General features: G+C 47.2%; 2 protein-coding genes across 2 annotated transcripts; one reads left to right on the top strand and one right to left on the bottom strand.

The window, feature by feature from the left end:
- Positions 1–1,194: 1,194 nt before the first annotated feature.
- On the bottom strand, positions 1,195–7,336 carry SEC61B (SEC61 translocon subunit beta). Its single transcript, XM_056117323.1, has 4 exons — positions 7,245–7,336; positions 6,930–7,027; positions 3,903–4,004; positions 1,195–1,478 (listed from the first exon to the last, which is right to left on the bottom strand). The coding sequence occupies exons 1-4, from the start codon at positions 7,245–7,247 to the stop codon at positions 1,391–1,393; spliced, it is 291 nt and encodes a 96-aa protein (XP_055973298.1). The 5' UTR covers positions 7,248–7,336; the 3' UTR covers positions 1,195–1,390.
- A 366-nt stretch (positions 7,337–7,702) lies between these two features.
- On the top strand, positions 7,703–12,814 carry ALG2 (ALG2 alpha-1,3/1,6-mannosyltransferase). The gene is made up of 2 exons (XM_056117322.1): positions 7,703–8,077; positions 9,933–12,814. The coding sequence occupies exons 1-2, from the start codon at positions 7,754–7,756 to the stop codon at positions 10,833–10,835; spliced, it is 1,227 nt and encodes a 408-aa protein (XP_055973297.1). The 5' UTR covers positions 7,703–7,753; the 3' UTR covers positions 10,836–12,814.
- Positions 12,815–19,380: the final 6,566 nt, after the last annotated feature.

The raw sequence follows: 19,380 nt of genomic DNA, 5'->3' as shown, positions 1-19,380 counted from the left end.
CCAGGTCAGTGATTTGCAACACAAGCACCTTCCCCGCTGTACCCTCTCTCCAGACCCACATCTTCAACTTATTCCAAGTAAAAATCCATACTTCTGTATCAAATTTCAAAACAAAAATACCAATTCATGTGATAAGTAAGTCCCAGGGTCTGAAGGAACCAGTTTTTCCCATTTTCTTCTCAATAACTTGTCATCCATTAGGATTTAGAAGGACCTCACCCATCCAGTGCCCTAGATTTAACAGTTAAATTACTTTTCGACTGAGATTTTTTTTTTTTTATGTATAGAACTGCTCAATCTATTTTATAACTGTTTTAAGCAGGTTTACTTTTGGGGAAAGATGCTTTTAAAACCGCTTTCTAACATACTTCATTATCTTGTGATTCTGCTAAATATTTCATAAATTTCTTTAGAAACATGACTTAGGGTACTAGATTTCTGACAATGGACCTTTCAGCTTATGTCACCAAAGTATTTCTGAGGGTGTACCAAAAACTGAATGCCTATGCCCAGGAAGGTAAATCACGTGAAACTCCGAAAGCTTTTATTTTTGTTTGAAATTATACCAACTCGGTTTAGAAATGCTGGTAACTGACTGACTTAGAAAGAGCTCTAAAATTAAAATAAGTAAATAAAATTGCACTTGGTGAACCGTTAAGCAAATGAATTACTCCAAAAGTCAGTTTAGCAAATGAATTATTCCAAAGCTCAGTTTCAGGATTCGAATCAAAATATCATTTCGAAATTATCTTCAGGTTTAGGGAACAGTGACAAATATAAAGTCTGCTCTACACTCAGAGAATTAAGAACTGGGAGAGAAAAGAGGAAACATATTATCTGTGGTTTTAGAGACAAAGAACAGAAGGAGCAAACATCCCTTCCAAGGTTTCTGGCTGACTTCTCCGACTGTCCGGTGCATACCTGCTGCCTTTGAACACGGATCTGCCTGACAGTGTCATGAGCACCCTGTGTGGAAACTGCAGAACACCCAAAATGACAATCACCAGCACAGAAATACCTAGAAGAAAACCAACCAAGGCCAACTTCGGTAGCATGAATTTGAATAACTACATGGATAATAGGAACTGTCAATCCAACAAAGAAAGCTGTCCCACAAAACATATTTTCTATGTATTTACTTGTAAATCTAAAGCAAAGGGACTAAGGACAGTCACACATCAACATCACACTTGGTATAAATGAATTATAAAGTTTATTACCCATAGAAAAAAATTGATTTCTTAAACTCAATTCTTAAGTTGCTTGTGAAATAGTAAGCTTACAGAAAATTTCTTTTCTCATGAACAGAAAATCTCTATGCTTTTGGTCCAAGATATGTTGAATTTTTTTCCTTCTTCTTCAGATGACAGACAGATGGATGTAGCCGAATCTATGAACGCGTGTACTTGCCCCAAATGTGCAACATAAATACAGAAGCAATGAACAGAAGACTCATAACCAATACTGGAACAGGGCCACTGGAAATAAGAAGAGAAGGCAAGCTTACTTTTAGCAATAATACATTATTATATTTGTAATACAAGAGTGCCTGGGGGGGGGGGCAGGGAAACTGAGGACAATGGTGGTAGAAAACTTCCACTGGTGAAAGGATGGATGATGGAACACTGTATGACTGAAACCTGGTCCTGAACAGTTTTGTAACTGTGTATCTCATGGTGATTTAATTAAAAAAAAAAATCTGTGCCTAAGGGGACAGGGGTGGGAGGGTGAGGAATAGGGTTTGGGGAACACCTACCATTACCCAAGAATATTATTTACATCATTTAAAAATATCCCCAAAACTAATATTGCAGACATTTTGAGAGTCACATGGCATTGTGGTCATTTATGAAAGAAGAATGTTCATCCAAGTGAAACACACTAAAAATTATATAAATAATTTGATGTCCTGGAGACATTAGTCTAATTACACATAACTGATTACTTTCCATTAAAAAAAAAATAAAAGAAGAAGACCTCCAAACTCTTAAGTGCAATCAATCCAATTACCATCTGTTTTATGAAACTAAGATTTAAAGACAACCTTCGCAGTCTGACGACAATACACCAGGCAGACAAAGAAGAGTCTCACTGTAGGCTGCAGAGCACTTTCAAATGTCTGATCAATTAAACATCAGATACAGATGAAAACAAATACTGATCCCATTTTCTCCTAAGGCAAATTGAGGCTGAAGAGACTGTTTTTTTTGCCAAAGAACACACAGCCAGAGTGGAAAAGAGAGGTCTGAGCTCACACCTCATCCATTTTCAATGTTCATCTTCCCATCTTCAAGGCACAAGGCTGAGTGTATTTAACCAGCTTACTGCAGGATAAACTAGATTTTACTCTAAATAAAACCCTTTTCCAGTGTGGGCATCCTGACCTGAGACAACTCGCTCATTCCCCCACTGTTAAGGCAAGGTTAGCACAGTAGCAGCCAGAGGCATAAAGCAGAGAGTGCAGAGTGCTGAGGCAAAGAGCTAGAATCTGGAAACCCGCACTGTCACATCCCTCCAGAAGTCTTAGTTTCCTTATCCGCATCTGCAACACAACGCTAACCATCGGGCTCTCTCAAAGGGTTGCTGAGATACTAAATACATGCATACAATGAGAATGTGCACTGAGACTCTCGGGAAACACTATTCTTACCAACAAGAAAATATTCCAAGCAACTAAGAAAAGGCAACACGTTCCACAATAAGGATCTCTGGCCAAGAATTCCCAACTGTGTTGTCCTCTCACCAAAAACCTCTCTGTGAGATACAAACATGGTTTACAGCATCTGGAGCCCAGGGCAAAAGCCCACATGACAAAACCACCTCTAACAAAGGCCCAAACAAAGGTCTACAGAAAGCTGCCAACTCACATCACCCAGCCCCAGGATGGCTTCCCAAACAACTTCCCTCATGACAGATGTCTCCCAAAGGGGCAAAGCTAATCCATAAGATCAACCAAATCTCAAGAATCTCAAGAACAACTTTGCAAACCAAATTGAGAATCCGGGTCCAGGTGCTGGCCCAGAGAACAAAGCCCTTCACACTACCTACTTCTGCCTCTTCGCTACCAGCCACTGTGGAGCTCATGTCAAACTACCTGAGTCTAATTCTTGCTGTTTCTATTTTACCCATAACTGCCTTTCTCTGAACCTCAGCTCTGCACCCAAGACACTCCACAAATTACAGCTACTGTCATGAGTTCGATTCTTCCCCCACTGGGTTCATTAACAGAAACAGGTGGAGACAATGGTGACCTGGAGCTCACCTATCACCTGATCACAAGGGCCACACCCTGGACATCCTTTTATGGGAATGGGGCATTAGATCTGCCTCAGAGTAACTGAAACTCCAGAAATAGAGGTAAATAAAGTATAAGGACAAGAGTCATCAGAGGCCCACTTCCTATCCCCAATGTCCACTTTCCAAAACTTGGAAAGTGATCTACTTGGCCTCCAGGTTCTACCTACCAGCTACCACAGCAAGGGAATCAACAACACTGGTAACAGCCAAATGGAGAAACTCTGAGCTATAATACCAGCTACTGCCTCCAGGAGGACACGAAAAACTTCTCCCAGTTCTCAGCCAATCAAGTGGTAACTCCTATTTCTCAGTGTGGAACAGGAACAACTAAACAGCCTCCTCTATGCCTTTTCCCCTCAGGTTCTCTGCTCCCTCCTTCACTCTGACAAGGCTACAAAATCTTCCCTTGCAAACAGAGAAGAGCTGAAAGTCAGGTCCCAGCCGAATCAGCAGATACACAGGCAATTCAAACCCAGGCCACCCGAGGCTGTTGTGTGTAGGAATTCTCAAGAGAGCAAATGTCAGCCGTGGCGCAGAGGGAGAGGACTGCCACGTGGCACTGTAACACGGGACGGACACCAGGATCTGCTTCATGCACAACTTACACTTTGAGCCCTGGGGAGTCCTCAGTGTAGAATCGCCACATCCCCCCCGTGCCCGTGGAGGTGGTCCGGCCTGCGCTCCTGGTTCCACAGCTGGCATTTTTCCTGTAAGAGGAAAACATTACAAATAAAATTTTCCTAGAAATTCCTTGCTAAGATTGACTGACTAAAAAAGGAAAGAAAAAAAAAAGTTAACTTTCTTTGGAACTCCTCGCCCTTCGCTCATGAAAACTACTGGGAAAAAAGACTGACTACCAGAGGCAAATGTGAACCAAGATCACATACCTCGGTGGGCAGCAGGTGAGGAGGACTCACTTCTGACTCTAGAGTCCTCCATGTTCCCAAGTCCTGCACCTCGTTAAACAATGCACTTCACTGTTTTGGGGCCACACTCTGCAGTGCTCAGTGGTTACTACCAGTACAGTGCTCAGGGCATGTTCCTCAGTAGCACAAGAGGGACCGTGTGGTGCCAAGGATCAAAGCAGACCAACCCTCACAGCGATCTCTCATGGCCTCTTGAACAGTACATTTTAAAAAATTATTTTTATTCAATCACCATGAGAGATACAGTTACAAATGAGTTTCAGTCATGCAAATGTTTCAACACCCATCTCTTCACCAGTGTACATTTCCCACTACCAATGTGCCCAGTTTCCCTACCACATTCCACAACCCCCCCCCCCCCACCAAGCCTTTCCTCTGTGGCAGACACTTTTCTTCTCTCTTTTCTTCTTTTCCTTTCAGGCACTTGAATAGCACATTTTAGATTCTCTCTGCTGCAGTTTTGTGAAGTCTAGGAATAAAACCAGCAGTATTCTGCATTTACTCCTAGCTCTGTATTTCAGGAATTAAACTCACGTCAGTTGCTTGCGCTTCCTACTGGACCATCCGTCTCTCCAGCTGAACTTTTTGTCAGAGACCACAATGCAGCAACAGAGTTTTTGATGACATATATCTACGACAGTCAAGTCACTAACACTTAGAGACTGCCCAGATCAGAAGCAAGCAGGCTGCAGGGTCCCTGAGTCCCTGCACGGGAGCCTTGCCGTTGACCCTGGCACAGCACCCAGTGTGTTAAAAGAGGAAACAGCAAACTCACAGCTAGCAAAGTCTTAGCAGTCCCCTCCACCCACTTGTGCATTGGGGACTTCATCTTCAGTCTATGAAGAGGCATCTTTTTCTTTCAATTTTCTTCAAAATTTCTAGTGGGCAGGGGCACTATTTCTAGTAGCTCATGTAGCAAAGCGGAAGGCCAGCAGGTAAGCAGCCCCTATGCTCAGTCCATGGCACCACTGAGGTCGCACAGAGGCCCTCAAGCACCACAACACCAGGTCAAGTATCATCTAGAGTGGTCCTTCTAAGTAATAGTAGTCATCATAATAAATAAATAAACTTTCTGACAGCCATATGTCTCAGCACACAGTGCTACCAAGCCTCAGAAAAGAGCTCTCCTCCCCAAGGAACTCCAGATTCAGGACACATTTTCCATCCCAGCACAAAATTCTCTGAATAAACCCAGGAAAGTGACAGCACCCTCGGCTCAAATAACCTAAATCGTAGCTTGACACACTTTTCTGCTGGTACCTGGCAGCCTTCCCTTGAAGGCCTGCGAGAGGAAAACTATAATCCTTCCAGATAATGGCACCACGTGACAGATCCCTTAGAATTTCCGTGCTCAGCTGGAACGCCTTATATAAGTTCAAAAACATCACACTTAGATTTAACTATTGCAGTCAACAAGAAACATGATATCCTTAAAGATGGTTTTTATTGTGTCCCTAAAGAAAGACTTCTCTGGATTTAGAACCCTACTAGGTGCTTCAAATACCCCGCCAAGGTAGCACCATCTGTTTCCTTCCTTCATCCCCTACCATCAGGTCTACGAGAGGATTTGGATGCCATATGTGCAGCGGTCGCGCGACATCCTAACAGAACTTTTTTTATGACATCTTATTGTCTTATTCCTACTTTGGACAAACTTGCAGGCTATCGAATGTAGCCTGCCCACAGGGCAGAGTCTGGCAAACTCCCCGTGGCGTACCAAATATGCCAAATACCAGTAACAATGATGGGTCTCATTCTCCTAAATAGCCTTGAATATAATCTCAGGGCTAGGATGAAAGAGACGTTACTGGGGCCTGCTCGAGGCAATCGACGAATAACAGGATGATGAAATGAAATGAAATGAAATGTGCAGTTGCAGTCAGTCTATGAAGGAGATAAATACCGAATGATAAATGCTGCCACGACCACGAGAACATGACACGTTGGAGTGAGAGTTTAGACAATCACAGAGGAATTAAGTCCGGCGGCGCTGAATCAGGGAGAATTAACAGACACTGGGGAAGGGAGAATGGAGGAAAGGAGGGTTGTAGAGAACTGAGAAAACTGTGCTAAGTTCACTGACCCTGCGGCACAGCTGTGCAGGAGAGGAAGAGACCAGAGGCTCAGAGAACCCACCCAAATTTGATCCCGGGCACCACATCTGGTTCCTGAGCCATCCCTGCCACCAGAAACGGGGCAGTGGGACAGCATCAGAGATGAGGAGAGAACAGAGTGACAAGGCCCTGGAGAAAAGAGACAGAAAACCCAAGTGTGGACGAAAGAAATGGGGCTAAACTGGGGCAGGAAGATAGCACGGAAGCTCTCGCTCCAGACGATCCGGAGCCCAGCAGGGCCTGATGGAAGGACGCGGAGAGCCAGGACCCCTGTCAAAGTCGGGAGGGGAAACTCAGAAACGAGAGTGCAGAGTCGCTCCAACTCATCCACCAAGTCCCTCAAGTTGTCTTGCGCCCCCATTCCTGTGTGTTGACTTTGCTCTTTGCAGAGCGGGGCCTGCACACTGCAAATGCCTCTACCTCCTCCAAAACCCCCAAAGTCTGAGCGCTCCGACGGCCACGTCATCGCGGCCCAAGTGGCCTTCACACGTCTTAGTATCCAAGCGTCCTCTCCTCGGGCCCCTCCGATCCCTGCGCCGGGTGAGGCCCAGATCCCCTGTTCCTGGAGGGTCGCCGGGTAGACCCCCCTTACCTCTGCCGGACTGTGGATCCCGCCGCGCGCGCGGCCACGGCTTTGCTGGGAGAGCGTCCCGAGGAGCCCACGTTTGTGCCACTGGGGGTTGGTCCCGGCTGTAGAGGGCAAGAAAGAGACAGGGGTGAGCGACAACCGGTCGGCCTGGGACCACCCCCAGGCCCAGGCGGCCTCCAGCGACAACCAACACGGGGGGGCTGGGGGACGCGAGGGAGCCACGAAAGAAAGGGGGAAAAGGCGAGCTGCAAGGCAGAACGCGACGCTCCCGGGGCAGAAGAAGAAGATGAGAAAAAGAGAAAGCCGGGGTCGCCTTACCATACTGGACACAGGTAAGGGGCGCTGGGCGGATACCGACAGCCGGGAAGTGCAGGAGTTTCCCCAGGTTCCGCCGCCGCCGGAGTCGTGCAGGCCCCGCCCCCAGGCCGGCTGGCAGGGGTCCTCGCCGACACCCAGGACGCCTGAGTTGTCCTAGATAATGCCTGTACAGACTTTGAGAAAAGCGACGCCTTCCGCTGTTGCGTGGTCACTACAGCCCTTCTATCTCTTTGTGAATGGATCACAGAATCCTCTCCAGACGCCAGTTGCTACCAAGGAAGGCACAGACCATGGACACACAAGAACATTTTTCTCCGGCAGTCTCCAGGCCACTCTAGATTTGCGCTGATGTGGCCTAAGTGACGCTCGCGTCGGGGAGGGGGCGTGGTCTGTGGACTCTGTGGACACGCCCCCCCGCCTCCGTCGCCTCCGGGCCCGGCCAGCAGGGCCGAGGAGCATGCGCGGATAAGCCCGGGAGGCCACGGGGGTCCGGGACGGCCGCGCGGGCCATGGCGCAGGAGCGAGGCCCGTCCGTGCTGTTCCTGCACCCGGACCTCGGCGTGGGTGGCGCCGAGCGGCTGGTGCTGGACGCGGCGCTGGCGCTGCAGGCGCGCGGCTGCAGCGTGCGGATCTGGACGGCGCACTACGACCCGGGCCACTGCTTCTCCGAGAGCCGCGCCGTGCCGGTGCGCTGCGCCGGGGACTGGCTGCCGCGGAGCCTGGGCTGGGGGCGTCGTGGCGCCGCGCTCTGCGCCTACGTGCGCATGATCTACCTGGCCCTCTACGTGCTCTTCCTCGGCGACGAGGAGTTCGACGTGGTGGTGTGTGACCAGGTGAGGCGGCCACGCCCGGGGCCCTGGACTCGCCTCCTTTCCTCTCTCTCTCTCTCTCTCTCTCTCTCTCTCTCTCTCTCTCTCTCTCTCTCTCTCTCTCTCTCTCTCTCTCTCTTTAATTTTTCCTAAAGATTGTCGCACTTGAGTGTGCACGCATCCGAATTGTGCTGAGGACTGGACCTCACGCTCCAAACTTTCCCCCCTTCCTGGAGCCCAGAATTGGCCTTTTAGACAGCTGCTGCATCTTCCCTGGATTATCGGATTCTGAATCACTTGGATTCAGAGGTAGATTGGACCCCTGAAAGTGCCAACGACTCCCGCTCCTTCCTTCTCTGCATGATGTATTTTGACTCTGCATCCAGGTCACGTGTATGCTGTCCTCTCGGGCCTTGGCTGCGAAATCTCCCTCCCCCTTACCCCGATGTTAAAGCACCAAGCTAAACGTGGCAATGCACTACTCAAAAGTTTCAGAGCGCTCTCTACTAGTCTTTAAAGGAAAACTCAAATTCTTTGATAAAATAATGTCCCCGCCCCCCCAAAGATCTAGGATCTAACTCTCGTTATTCCCTCCCACCCAACACTACCACAAAATCTGAAGTTTAGGGTCAGCAAGATAGAATAGGGGATAAGGCCCAGTATGCGGCCAACCCGGTTCCATCCCCAGCACTGACTGCATCACAGGGTGCAATCCTGGAGGCCCTCAGGCATTGCCAGGGTGGCACAGCTTATCTGGGCACCACCGTGGGGCATAAGCAGCACAGCATCTTCAAGCCCTGGCCTTGAATAGCTTCTTAAACTGACCTCCCAGCAGCACTGGGTAACCTGCCCCCTCTTCAAAATAGCATCAACTCAGGCCTTTAAAATCAAGTAAGGAACAAGGTGATATCTCAGAGGGATATCTCAGAGGGAGCTTGTGATTTGCATGTGATATCTCAGAGGGATATCTCAGAGGGAGCTTGTGATTTGCATGTGAGACCCCCTAAGTTTGGTCCCCAGAGTGGTCTAAAAAGTACTTTTGGGGGTTATTTCCAGCAGTGTTGAGGTTTACTCATGGCTCAGTGCTCAGGAGTCATCCAGGCAGGACTGGGGAAACCATATATGGTGCCAGGGCTGCTTGCAGGGCAAATGCCTGACTATATGGTCACTCTGGCCCCAGTTATTTAAAGAAAATTTTAATCTTTTATTATAAAAGGGTATAATATCTGCCTTGTGCACAGCCAGCCAGGCCGAGCTGGGTTCAATTCCTCTGCCCCTCTCGGAGAGCCCAGCAAGCTACCGAGAGTATCTCGCCTGTGTGGGAAAGCCTGGCAAGCTACCCATAACGTATTCAATATGCCGAACACAGTAACAAGTCTCAAAATGGAGACGTTACTGGGCCCGCTCGAGCAAATCGATGAACAACGGGAGGACAGCAATGTTCAAATTAATTTTGCCCTTTAAAAAAGAGAAATGTTTGGAGGGTGGGCACTGGTGGAAGGATGGGTGTTTGATCATTGTATGATTGAAACCCAAGCGCAAGGATTTGTAAGTCTACAACTGTACCTCATAGTGTTTCACTAATAAAAATTAGAAAAAAGAGAGAGAGAGATGTTAATGTGGCCAATAGACCATTCTTTCCATTGGCCAGTGGAGTTCTAGAGGAAACCGCTAGATTGTTCTTTATTCAGCACACAGCCAGTTAGTGCTCCAAGGCCTTGGTCAGAGGCGGGACACTACAGGAGCACCTGGGGTTAGACCAGAAAGACATCCCCATTTAGGGGAGCAGAGACCAGCCAGTGGGCATGGGGGCTTCTGGTCCAGCTGATGTTGAGTTGACAGTCACTGTTAACCTGCTCTTAACTTCTGCTCTGGCCAGGTGTCTGCTTGTATCCCTGTGTTCAAGCTGGCCAGGCGGCGCAAGAAGATCCTGTTTTATTGTCACTTCCCCGATCTGCTGCTCACAAGGAGAGATTCCTTCCTGAAGCGATTGTACAGGGCCCCCCTCGACTGGCTAGAGGAGCACACCACGGGCATGGCTGACTGCATCCTGGTCAACAGCCGGTTCACAGCTGCCATTTTTAAGGAGACATTCAAGTCCCTGTCTCACAGAGACCCCGATGTTCTCTACCCATCCCTAAACGTCACCAGCTTCGACTCAGCCATTCCTGAGAAACTGGATGACCTTGTCCCCCAGGGAAGGAAATTCCTGTTCCTCTCTATCAACAGGTACGAACGAAAGAAGAACCTGGCATTGGCGCTGGAAGCTCTGGTCACGCTGCGTGGGAGACTGTCAGCCCAAGACTGGGACCAGGTTCACCTGATCATGGCAGGTGGTTATGACGAGAGAGTCCAGGAGAACGTGGAACACTATCAGGAGCTGAAGGCCATGGTCCAGCAGGCCGAGTTGGGCCCGCACGTGACCTTCCTGCGTTCTTTCTCGGACCAACAGAAAATCTCTCTCCTGCACGGCTGCACATGTGTGCTCTACACCCCCAGCAACGAGCACTTTGGCATCGTCCCGCTGGAGGCCATGTACATGCGCTGCCCAGTCATCGCTGTCAATTCTGGGGGGCCCCTGGAGTCCATTGTGCACAGCGTGACGGGGTTCCTGTGTGAGCCTGACCCCATGCACTTCTCAGAAGCCATCGAGAAGTTCATCCAGGAACCTTCATTGAAAGTCACAATGGGACTGGCTGGCAGGGCCAGGGTGAAGGAAAAGTTCTCCTCAGAAGCCTTCACCGAACAGCTCTATCAGTATGTCACCAAGCTACTGGTCTAGATTGTTCTAAGGTCTTGGTGCTATATTCATTGATGCCATTTTCATTCCTGTTAGCTACAGTTTTGAAACCATTAAAGAAACCCAGAACCTAGCCTGTATAAATGTAGCACTGGCTGGGGGCTGGAGTGATAGGATGTTGGGTGGGGCACTTGCCTTGCACATGGCCCACCTGGAATCAGTTCCCAGCACCCTGTCTGGTTCCCCAACTTTTCACCAGCAGTGATCGCTGAGCTCCAAGCCAGGAGTAGGCCCTGAGCACTGCTGGGAGAGGCCAAAAAACCCAAAAATAAATAGAATGCAGAGAGAGAGCTCAACAGACTGAGCACTGGCAGGAGGTCAGGGGTCCATTCCCAGTGCCACATGGTCTCCCTGGAGCAACCCCCAGGCGCTGAGCTGGATTAGCCCCTGAGTATCATTGTGAATGACCCCTAAACCAAAATATAAATAAATACTTGAATACTTGAATCTTAAATCTGAGCCTTCTTCTATTACATCAGACCTTGTCTACTTTGTCTGAAAAAGTCCTAGGCCATCAGCATTCTAATCCTTAGCAATGGTGATTAGTATGGCACAACTCATGTAGGATGTTTTCATTTTATTTTCAGTAGATTATTGGTGTTCTCCCTATCAGTTTGGACCCATGCTGTGCTTTCATTGGTTTTTAGTGAATCATCATTAAAGTCGATTAATTTGGCTTGATAGCATAAGGAGAATATAGTGAAATTCTAGTGCCCAGAACCAATCCACCTAAGTTCCTGCTGTTTTCCATTAGGAAAGCTTTTGTTGTCCTTCCTTTACCTAGATTCCCTTTTCTTGGATTCGTTTAGCAAGAATGCTCTCTCTCTATATTTTTTTAAATTTTTTTTTTAACAAAGACAGTGTATTTTTACACAGAGACCCACCCATAAAAAATATTTGTCTTAAGAAAAGAGATTTGCTCGAGCGGGCCCAGTAACGTCTCCATTGGAGACTTTGATGTTACTGTGTCTGGCATATCCAATACTCTCGGTAGCTTGCCAGGCTCTCCGAGAGGGGCGGAGGAATCGAACTCGGGTCGGCCATGTTGGCTGCGTGCAAGGCAGACGCCCTACCCGCTGTGCTATCACTCCAGAATAAAGTGCTTGATTTGGGGCCTTCACAATCTCTTTGATTACTCAGGAAGAGAGACAGGACCACCATATCTATGTCAGAAACCAATGTCAACTGGATGTCGGCATGAAAGGTGGGGGCTGAGGGTGGGATTCTTATGTGTGCAAAGGGTGTTTTGTTGATTGTCAGCCTGGCAAATATTTGGGCCCTATGAAGGAAGCCCCGACTTCGTGAAGAGAAATGCTTTGCATTGTGGCAGCCCCTCCTGAGGCTTTCCTGAATCGACACCCACCTTCCCAGCAGGAAGTATCAGTCCCCCTCCGAAAACTAAACCTCCCCCAGCACTGGCCAATTTCAGAGCTCAGTCTTTGCCCTCTGGACTAAGCACAAATCAAATATAAAACACTTTACAACATTTCATTAAAAGTAAATTCATATTTTTAGTCACCCAAACACTACCAGAAATTACCCCAAAATACAGAGCCAGGAGTAAGCCTAGAGCACAGCTATTTTTGCCCCCAAAATAAAAGAACTGGCAAAGATTCTTCACCCACTCTCAGAACACAGGTCTGAGCCTAACAGACTGAAGCCTTGGGCCACTCACTCCATATTCCCGGCACAGCAGCTATTCAACGCTGACGTGAGGTATGAATATTCTGCCTTTCCCATGGAGGAATCATGAGGGATCACCTCGATACAATAAAATACTTGAAACCCTACTTGGCACGTTGGGCTATAAAACAGAGTTGTTTGCTATTTGAAGATAAAAAATGACAAGTTCCACATGGATTGGTGTTCTCTACTGTCTCCTTTTGGGGTTCTTTAAAGGGTAAAATGTCACATTATAATTGGCCGCTTTGGCCTGTCACGAGAGTATTTTAACAAACTAGCTGTACCAAAAAGATATAAATGTCAGTGTCAACTATACATAGAAGATTTTCTTTTTTTGTTTTGTGTTGGGGGGGGCACCCTCGGTGATGCTCAGGATTACTCCTCACTCTGCACTCAGGAATCACACCTGGCAGTGCCCGGGAAACCATATGGGATGCTAAGGTTGGCAGTGTGCAAGATAAACACCTTACCCACTATGCTATCTCTCTCGCCCTACATATGAGACTTTTCTGTAATGGAAAATTTAGTTCCTTTTTCTGTGGCACTCTGAAAGTTTACCACCCGTTAAAGTAAGTCTCCCTGATTTTGTGTCTCATCACATGTATTTCTCAGAGAGCTGCGGCTTTACTAGAAAGGGCCAGTTTTCCCTCACTTTGGTTTAGGACAGAGAGACACAGTCACATGCTGATTCCCAGCTGGGACTTAACACAGTCTGAGTGCTGAAACTTCCTCCTCTTCATGCTACAGAAATGGACTCCATGATGTGCCCACCACCACCCACCAACATACCTTCCCTTCATTGTCTTAGACCCCAGCTAAAAATAAGATCCCAGATGGTGGGAGGGAACAGCCTGCTAGATACTTCCAGCCCAAGCACTAACTCCCGCACCCAGGATGGAGCTTTTCCAAGGTTCAAAAACAATACTGCGAGGGGGCCCCAGTCTTCATAGCACCCCTGTTCCCCGGGATCCTCCTGCCCTCACAAGAGGGTTCAGGAGCAACAGGCAAGGCTACCCTGAGGAAAGGGGCCTTTACCGAGGGGCAGGAAAAAAGAAGAGGCAGCCCTCATGGTGGAGACTCACCCAGGAACAACTCCAGCTTTGGATGGCCCAGACTGGCTCCTGACCCCTGATTTTCCCAGTTGACTTCCCCCTGTTTGTAGATAAAACAATAAAATGAAAGAAAAAAAATACTGCAGTTGGGAAATGTAGAAATATGGGTCAGTGAAATGAATGGGTCACGACCCTGCCAATACTTATTCTTCTAGTGTGCCAGGCATGATAGGGGAAGCCTAGTAGACAGTTCATTTCATCCTGCTGGAGGAGGTGCAGGCAGCCCACTTCTTGCTTGAATACTCCTGCTAGGAGTCTACGTGTCACAGAGCCCAGAGGGATGGGCACAGTCATTCCAACACCCAGCATCTCACCACTCTCTCGGAGTCTGGCCCTGTTCTTCCCACACTCCTGAGACATGCCACTCTGCTCCCTTCCCAGAACGCCCTCTGAGCACTGTTCTTGCTGCAGAGAAAGGCTTTGCAGGCTATGAAACAGCAGGGGAGAGGCTGGTGGAGCCCAGGGCAGAGGGGCATGACTTTAAGTGACAGCCCTAAGAAGTGACCTCCCAATTCAGCACAGTTCCTGTACCTGTAATGGGTGATGGTGGGGGTGGGGAGGGGGTGGGGAGACAGGACAGGACTCAGTGGAACAAAGCATTGGTCTTGGTCTTGAGGTCGAGAGTAGGATCCCCAAGGGCAGCACTGAGGTCTCTGCTGTCTGGGAACCCTGAGGTTGCCACAGAGCTTGCAGTGGGCTCTCTGCACACAGCCAGGCATATATAACCCCCCAGGCATGCAACAGTGCTGGAATCCAAGCTTGCACAGCAGCTCAGAGCTGGAGAAAGGAGCCAAGAGACTGAGACGGAGGGGGATGTGGATCCCAGAAGGGAGCTGATTGGACAGAGAAAGTAGATACCCTCTCCAGGATACAGAACAGGATCCTTTAAACACTCAGCTAGCCTGACCCTTCTGAAATGCTTACATGAAGATCTAGCTGGTGTAAGAGTCTGACAACAAAGATATACCGTTGTTAACATTTTTTTTTTTTTTTTGCTTTTTGGGTCACACCCAGTGATGCTCAGGGGTTACTCCTGGCTCATGCACTCAGGAACTGCTCCTGGCGGTGCTCAGGGGACCATATGGGGTGCTGGGAATTGAACCTGTGTCGGTCATGTTGGCTGCGTGCAAGGCAAACGCCCTACCTGCTGTGCTATCACTCCAGCCCCCGTTGTTAACATTTAATGCTCTGATTTATAGAAGTCTGCCTGGCTCGGTGGTAATATTCCCAGATCAGGTCTGACTTCCTTTTTGGTCACATTTGAAGAATCATATTTGCTCATATTTTAATTTTGAATATTAGTTTTTGTCCACTAAGAAGAAAAACCTGGATTTAGGGTTTTTCTTTAAATCAATGAGGATTGGCCTGGTAGGCTATTGTGGGTGCTTTTACAATATCGTTAGATAGGTCCATAACAGAAAGTCTTGCTTTCCTTTCTTTTTTTTTATGCTTTTAATCTGCATTGATTCTTTTTTGACATCTTTTCATCCTTTGTTACTTGTTACAATTGTTTAGACCTATTTCCATTCACTCATTGAGAATCTATTACTTTCTAAAAGTCCTTATAAGTGATCCTTATAAGTCTCCTTTAAAGTCACCATCTGGTGGGGAGAGAGGGGGGTGGAGCGATAATACAGCAGGTACCATGCATGCAGCCAACCTGTGTTCCATCCCTGGCATCCCTTATGGTCCCCTGAGCCCTGCCAGGAGTGATCCCTAAAGCCTCCTCCCTTTCATGTATAAAGCATTTTTTAAATACCAGTTTTTTTAGGGAGAACATACGTATTGGCATAATTAATGTCCATTATCCTCACATCTAGATGGCTTGATTGTGTATAAAATTCTTGAATCACATACTTTCTGGGCTGGAGCAATAGCACAGCGGTAGGGCATTTGCCTTACAAGCAGCCAACATGGACGACCCAAGTTCGATTCCTCCGCCCCTCTCGGAGAGCCCGGCAAGCTACCGAGAGTATCTTGCCCCCATGGCAAAGCCTGGCAGGCTACCTGTGATGTATTCGATATGCCAAACACAGTAACAACAAGTCTCACAAGGGAGATGTTACTGGGCCCGCTCGAGCGAATCGATGAACAACGGGAGGACAGTGCTACATGCTTTCTCTCAATGCTGTATAATTGTGTAATCTTGAGGGCAGTATTTCCTACTGCACATTCCAGAGGAAATAAACTGCAAAAATGGCTTCAGGACAAAGGGTTCAGAGGCCTATAGGAAGGAACTGATCCATACCATCAGCAATGTACAAGGTAATGGGTACAGTAAAGGCCTTAAAACAGCCTGATGTGGAGAAAATAAACTATTGCCAGTATATCCAAGTTGTGTGATCTTAGTAACATTGAAAATGATGACCCATATCATGAATAGCTAACATTTGCAAAGCATTTACGTGAGCCAGCCACAGATCTAGCACTTTATCCATATCTCTCAACTGACTAGATCTTCTCAACAGCACACACGGTTGATAGGGTCTTTCAACCCATTGCAACAGATGAGAAAACTGAGGTGCAGATCCTCTTAAAAGTAGATTGGAGAATTCAACCCCCAGCAGATAGTTCCATATTTCTTTAGGCTGGAAAAAGCACCCCAAAAAGGCAGCAACTGTCTTTCCCCAAGTCAGAAAAACAAAACACATTGCCCCCAAAAGGGAAGGAAACTTTCTACCAGTCTCTGTAACAGAATTTGCCATAGAATTGCAGCAGAAGTGCTTTGCTGGGTAACCTAATTACCCTCAGGGAGTGCTCAACTCTGCTGTTGGCCAGCTGCCAGGACCCATCATTGAATCCTCATCACCTCATCAATTCAGCCTCCTCAACTGACGGGCAAAACAACATCCAAATATTCATTGCACATCTGTGCTAGGCAGATTATACATTAGCAATTCAAATCTGGCCAGTGTACTGGCCCTTCCTGCAAATGCATCTGTTTGGGTGAGATGCCTTGTTGTCTGGGATGGATAATAAGGCAACTCGGTCTAATCTTGAAGAACAATCAACCCATCTTGCGAAGGTGACTGGCTGTGTGTGTTCTTGCCCTGGCAGCGTTGGAACAATGGCCCCAGAATGCACCCGCCTCAGCTGGCAATGAAGTCCCATCCTGATTAGTAGCTGTGGCTGGTGTCAATCTCTGCCGGGTACACCATTGTCCTCTGGGCCTCAACACGGTTTATTTACAGGAAAACAAAGGCTTTGGGGAGCTATGGTGGCTTTGCAGAGATTGCAAAATAGATTGAGCTGTCAAATACACAAAGTAGATGAAGATTAATGAGTTGTGTGGACAATAAATATGAAGAGATGACCATGAATATGCTAATGGGCATTATCCACATATACCGTAATTGCTACCAAAATTAAAAGGTGGCATGAAGAAGCTGGGTCACAAGGTGACAGGGAGATAATCTTGGATGCTTGAGATGCTCACCCCAGATAAGACCCTCTACAGGTTTCCCTTCCCCGCTAAGCCACCCCAAGGCATCATTGTTTGCAAGCTGTCTGCAAAAGTTACTTTAGAGAAAGGTGTAATTAGAATAAGAAAGGTGCTTATCAAAGGCAAGAAGTGATCAACTGTCAGGCTACCTGGCATCCTCAGGGACTGGACTGATGAAGGATGTCGCTTCAAACTTCCGACTTCCAACCTCAGAATCCCAGGGATGATGACAACTCTGACGATGTTATTTAACTCACCTTTCAGGGAGAAGCAAGTGATTTTTTTTTCAAGGTCCTCCCATAGTCCAATTTCCTTGAGCAAACAGAGACATTTGAAGAACATCATGTTGAAAAGCAGATGTAACTGTCTTTCAGATGAGGACAGATGGGTAGAAAAGAGGACAGGAGATGGGGAGAAAGAAGGGTCCCAGAGTCCATCAAAGGCTCACACTACATGGTCTGAAAATTCCGCCAAAGAGGGGAAAATAAGAGTTGTGTCTAAATACAAAACAACCTCACTGGAAGGGGCTGGAGAGAAAGGGGGTGCCACAAGTAACTTTGAAAACGATTGATGTTTAACAAAGGAAAAGAAGTGGCCCCTAGGGCCTGGGTTCGAGTTAACAAAGCTGTCTCTCATGGTAGCAAGATGAATGGTGGTAAAAGCATCCCAGAAGCCTACCGGAATCCAGCAGTAAAAAACAAGACAGCTGTGTGGGAGCCAGGTTGATTGGTTACCAGAGTCCAAGTTCACAGTAGGGAAAGGGACAGTCACAGAGGGTCAAGGGGGTGAAAGATTTGAGTCGGGGAAGTCAGTGGAATGTCAGACTGAACAGAGGGCTCTCTGTAAACCCATCTGCAGATATGTGTATGTGCACATGTTAGTACACATACAGATAGCTCCTGGCATTCCCACTTGGGAGGGCCCAGAGGTGGGAACAGCCACTTGGCACCCAAATCTGATTCTGAACATCAGTATGCTTAAATGGCGGCTCTCAAGAGGATGGTGAAAAGAATCAATATATAAGATGAGCCCAGAGCATCTTCTGATGCCAGAAAGAAAGTTATATGCTCCAGAAATAAAACATCCAGTCATATTAAGGGGGAGGGAGCAGGGAATGTCAATGGGGCATAGGCACAACAAAGATTAATCAAGTCCTGTCAGATTATAACCCCAAATACAAAATAAAGACCCAGGAGTTCCTACTAATAGAAATAAAAAAAGATGGGATAAGTAATGAAGCAGAGGAGAATAGAGTAACCAACTTTCCTCATGCCAAGAAACTTGTGTACATTTCGCAGCCTCAAGGAAGTGGGGCCTCATGACTTTCTAGCTGCTGATTTGGGAGCAGAGCTCAGTCACTTCCTTATGAAGAGTCCAGGTTGAGAAGTGGGGGAAAAGGAACCAGAGAGTGAGGAATCCGACAGACGTGACCTCGGCCAGCAGGTTCAGGACAAACCCAACCATCAGAGTTTTTTTGGCAGGAAGTGCCCTTGTGTGATGCCATGAGAACAATTGACCTCAGGGGTCTACTTCGCTCCAGGCCACAGCATCAGGCTGATCCTGAGGGAAATATTCCAAATTTCAATAGAATAGTTAATAAAGCACCTGGGTTGTACTCCTCAAAGTACGAGGCATCAAACACAAGGAAAGTCTGAGAAATGACCACAGTCAAGAGGAAGTGTAGGGGACAAGATGACCAGATGTGTGTGTCCTTAACAGGCTCCTTGAACATGAAAAGGACTTTAGTGAAATGGATAAAAACTAAGAGAAGTTGGGTCAGAGAATTGTCCCTGGGTTAAAATTGGTCTTGCATGCAGCTGACCCCAGTTTGAATCCCCAGCACTACAGTGGTCCATTTTCACTGCCAGGAGTCAGAAATAGCCCCTAAACACTGCTAGGTATTGCCTACCACCCATACTCACCCCTCAAAAACAAACAAATAAGTAAACAAAACCTTAAGAGATCTGAACACAGTTTGGGCATTTATTAAAAATGAAGCAGTAATAACTAACTGAAAACTGTACAGATATATTTACAATAAAGGAATCAGGGTGTGCGGTTTATATAAATTCTCTGTTGAGCATATAAGTGTACTCTATCCTTGCCACTTTTCCATTTGTCTATAATTATGCTAAAATTTTTTAAAAAATCATTTAGAGAAAAAGGAAGTTTGCAGAAAGTTGTGTGTTCAGTATGTTATGGGTAAGACTTTTCCTTTTTAGCATTGGATTGTACCTCCATGCCCTTCCAGATATTGAGCAGGTGTCAGCAAGGGCACTTGACCGTGAGT

Source organism: Sorex fumeus, unplaced genomic scaffold, assembly GCF_029834395.1.
Source record: "Sorex fumeus unplaced genomic scaffold, SorFum_2.1 ptg000034l, whole genome shotgun sequence".
NCBI classification, from domain to species: domain Eukaryota; kingdom Metazoa; phylum Chordata; class Mammalia; order Eulipotyphla; family Soricidae; genus Sorex; species Sorex fumeus.
This window is presented reverse-complemented; position numbering and strand designations above follow the sequence as displayed.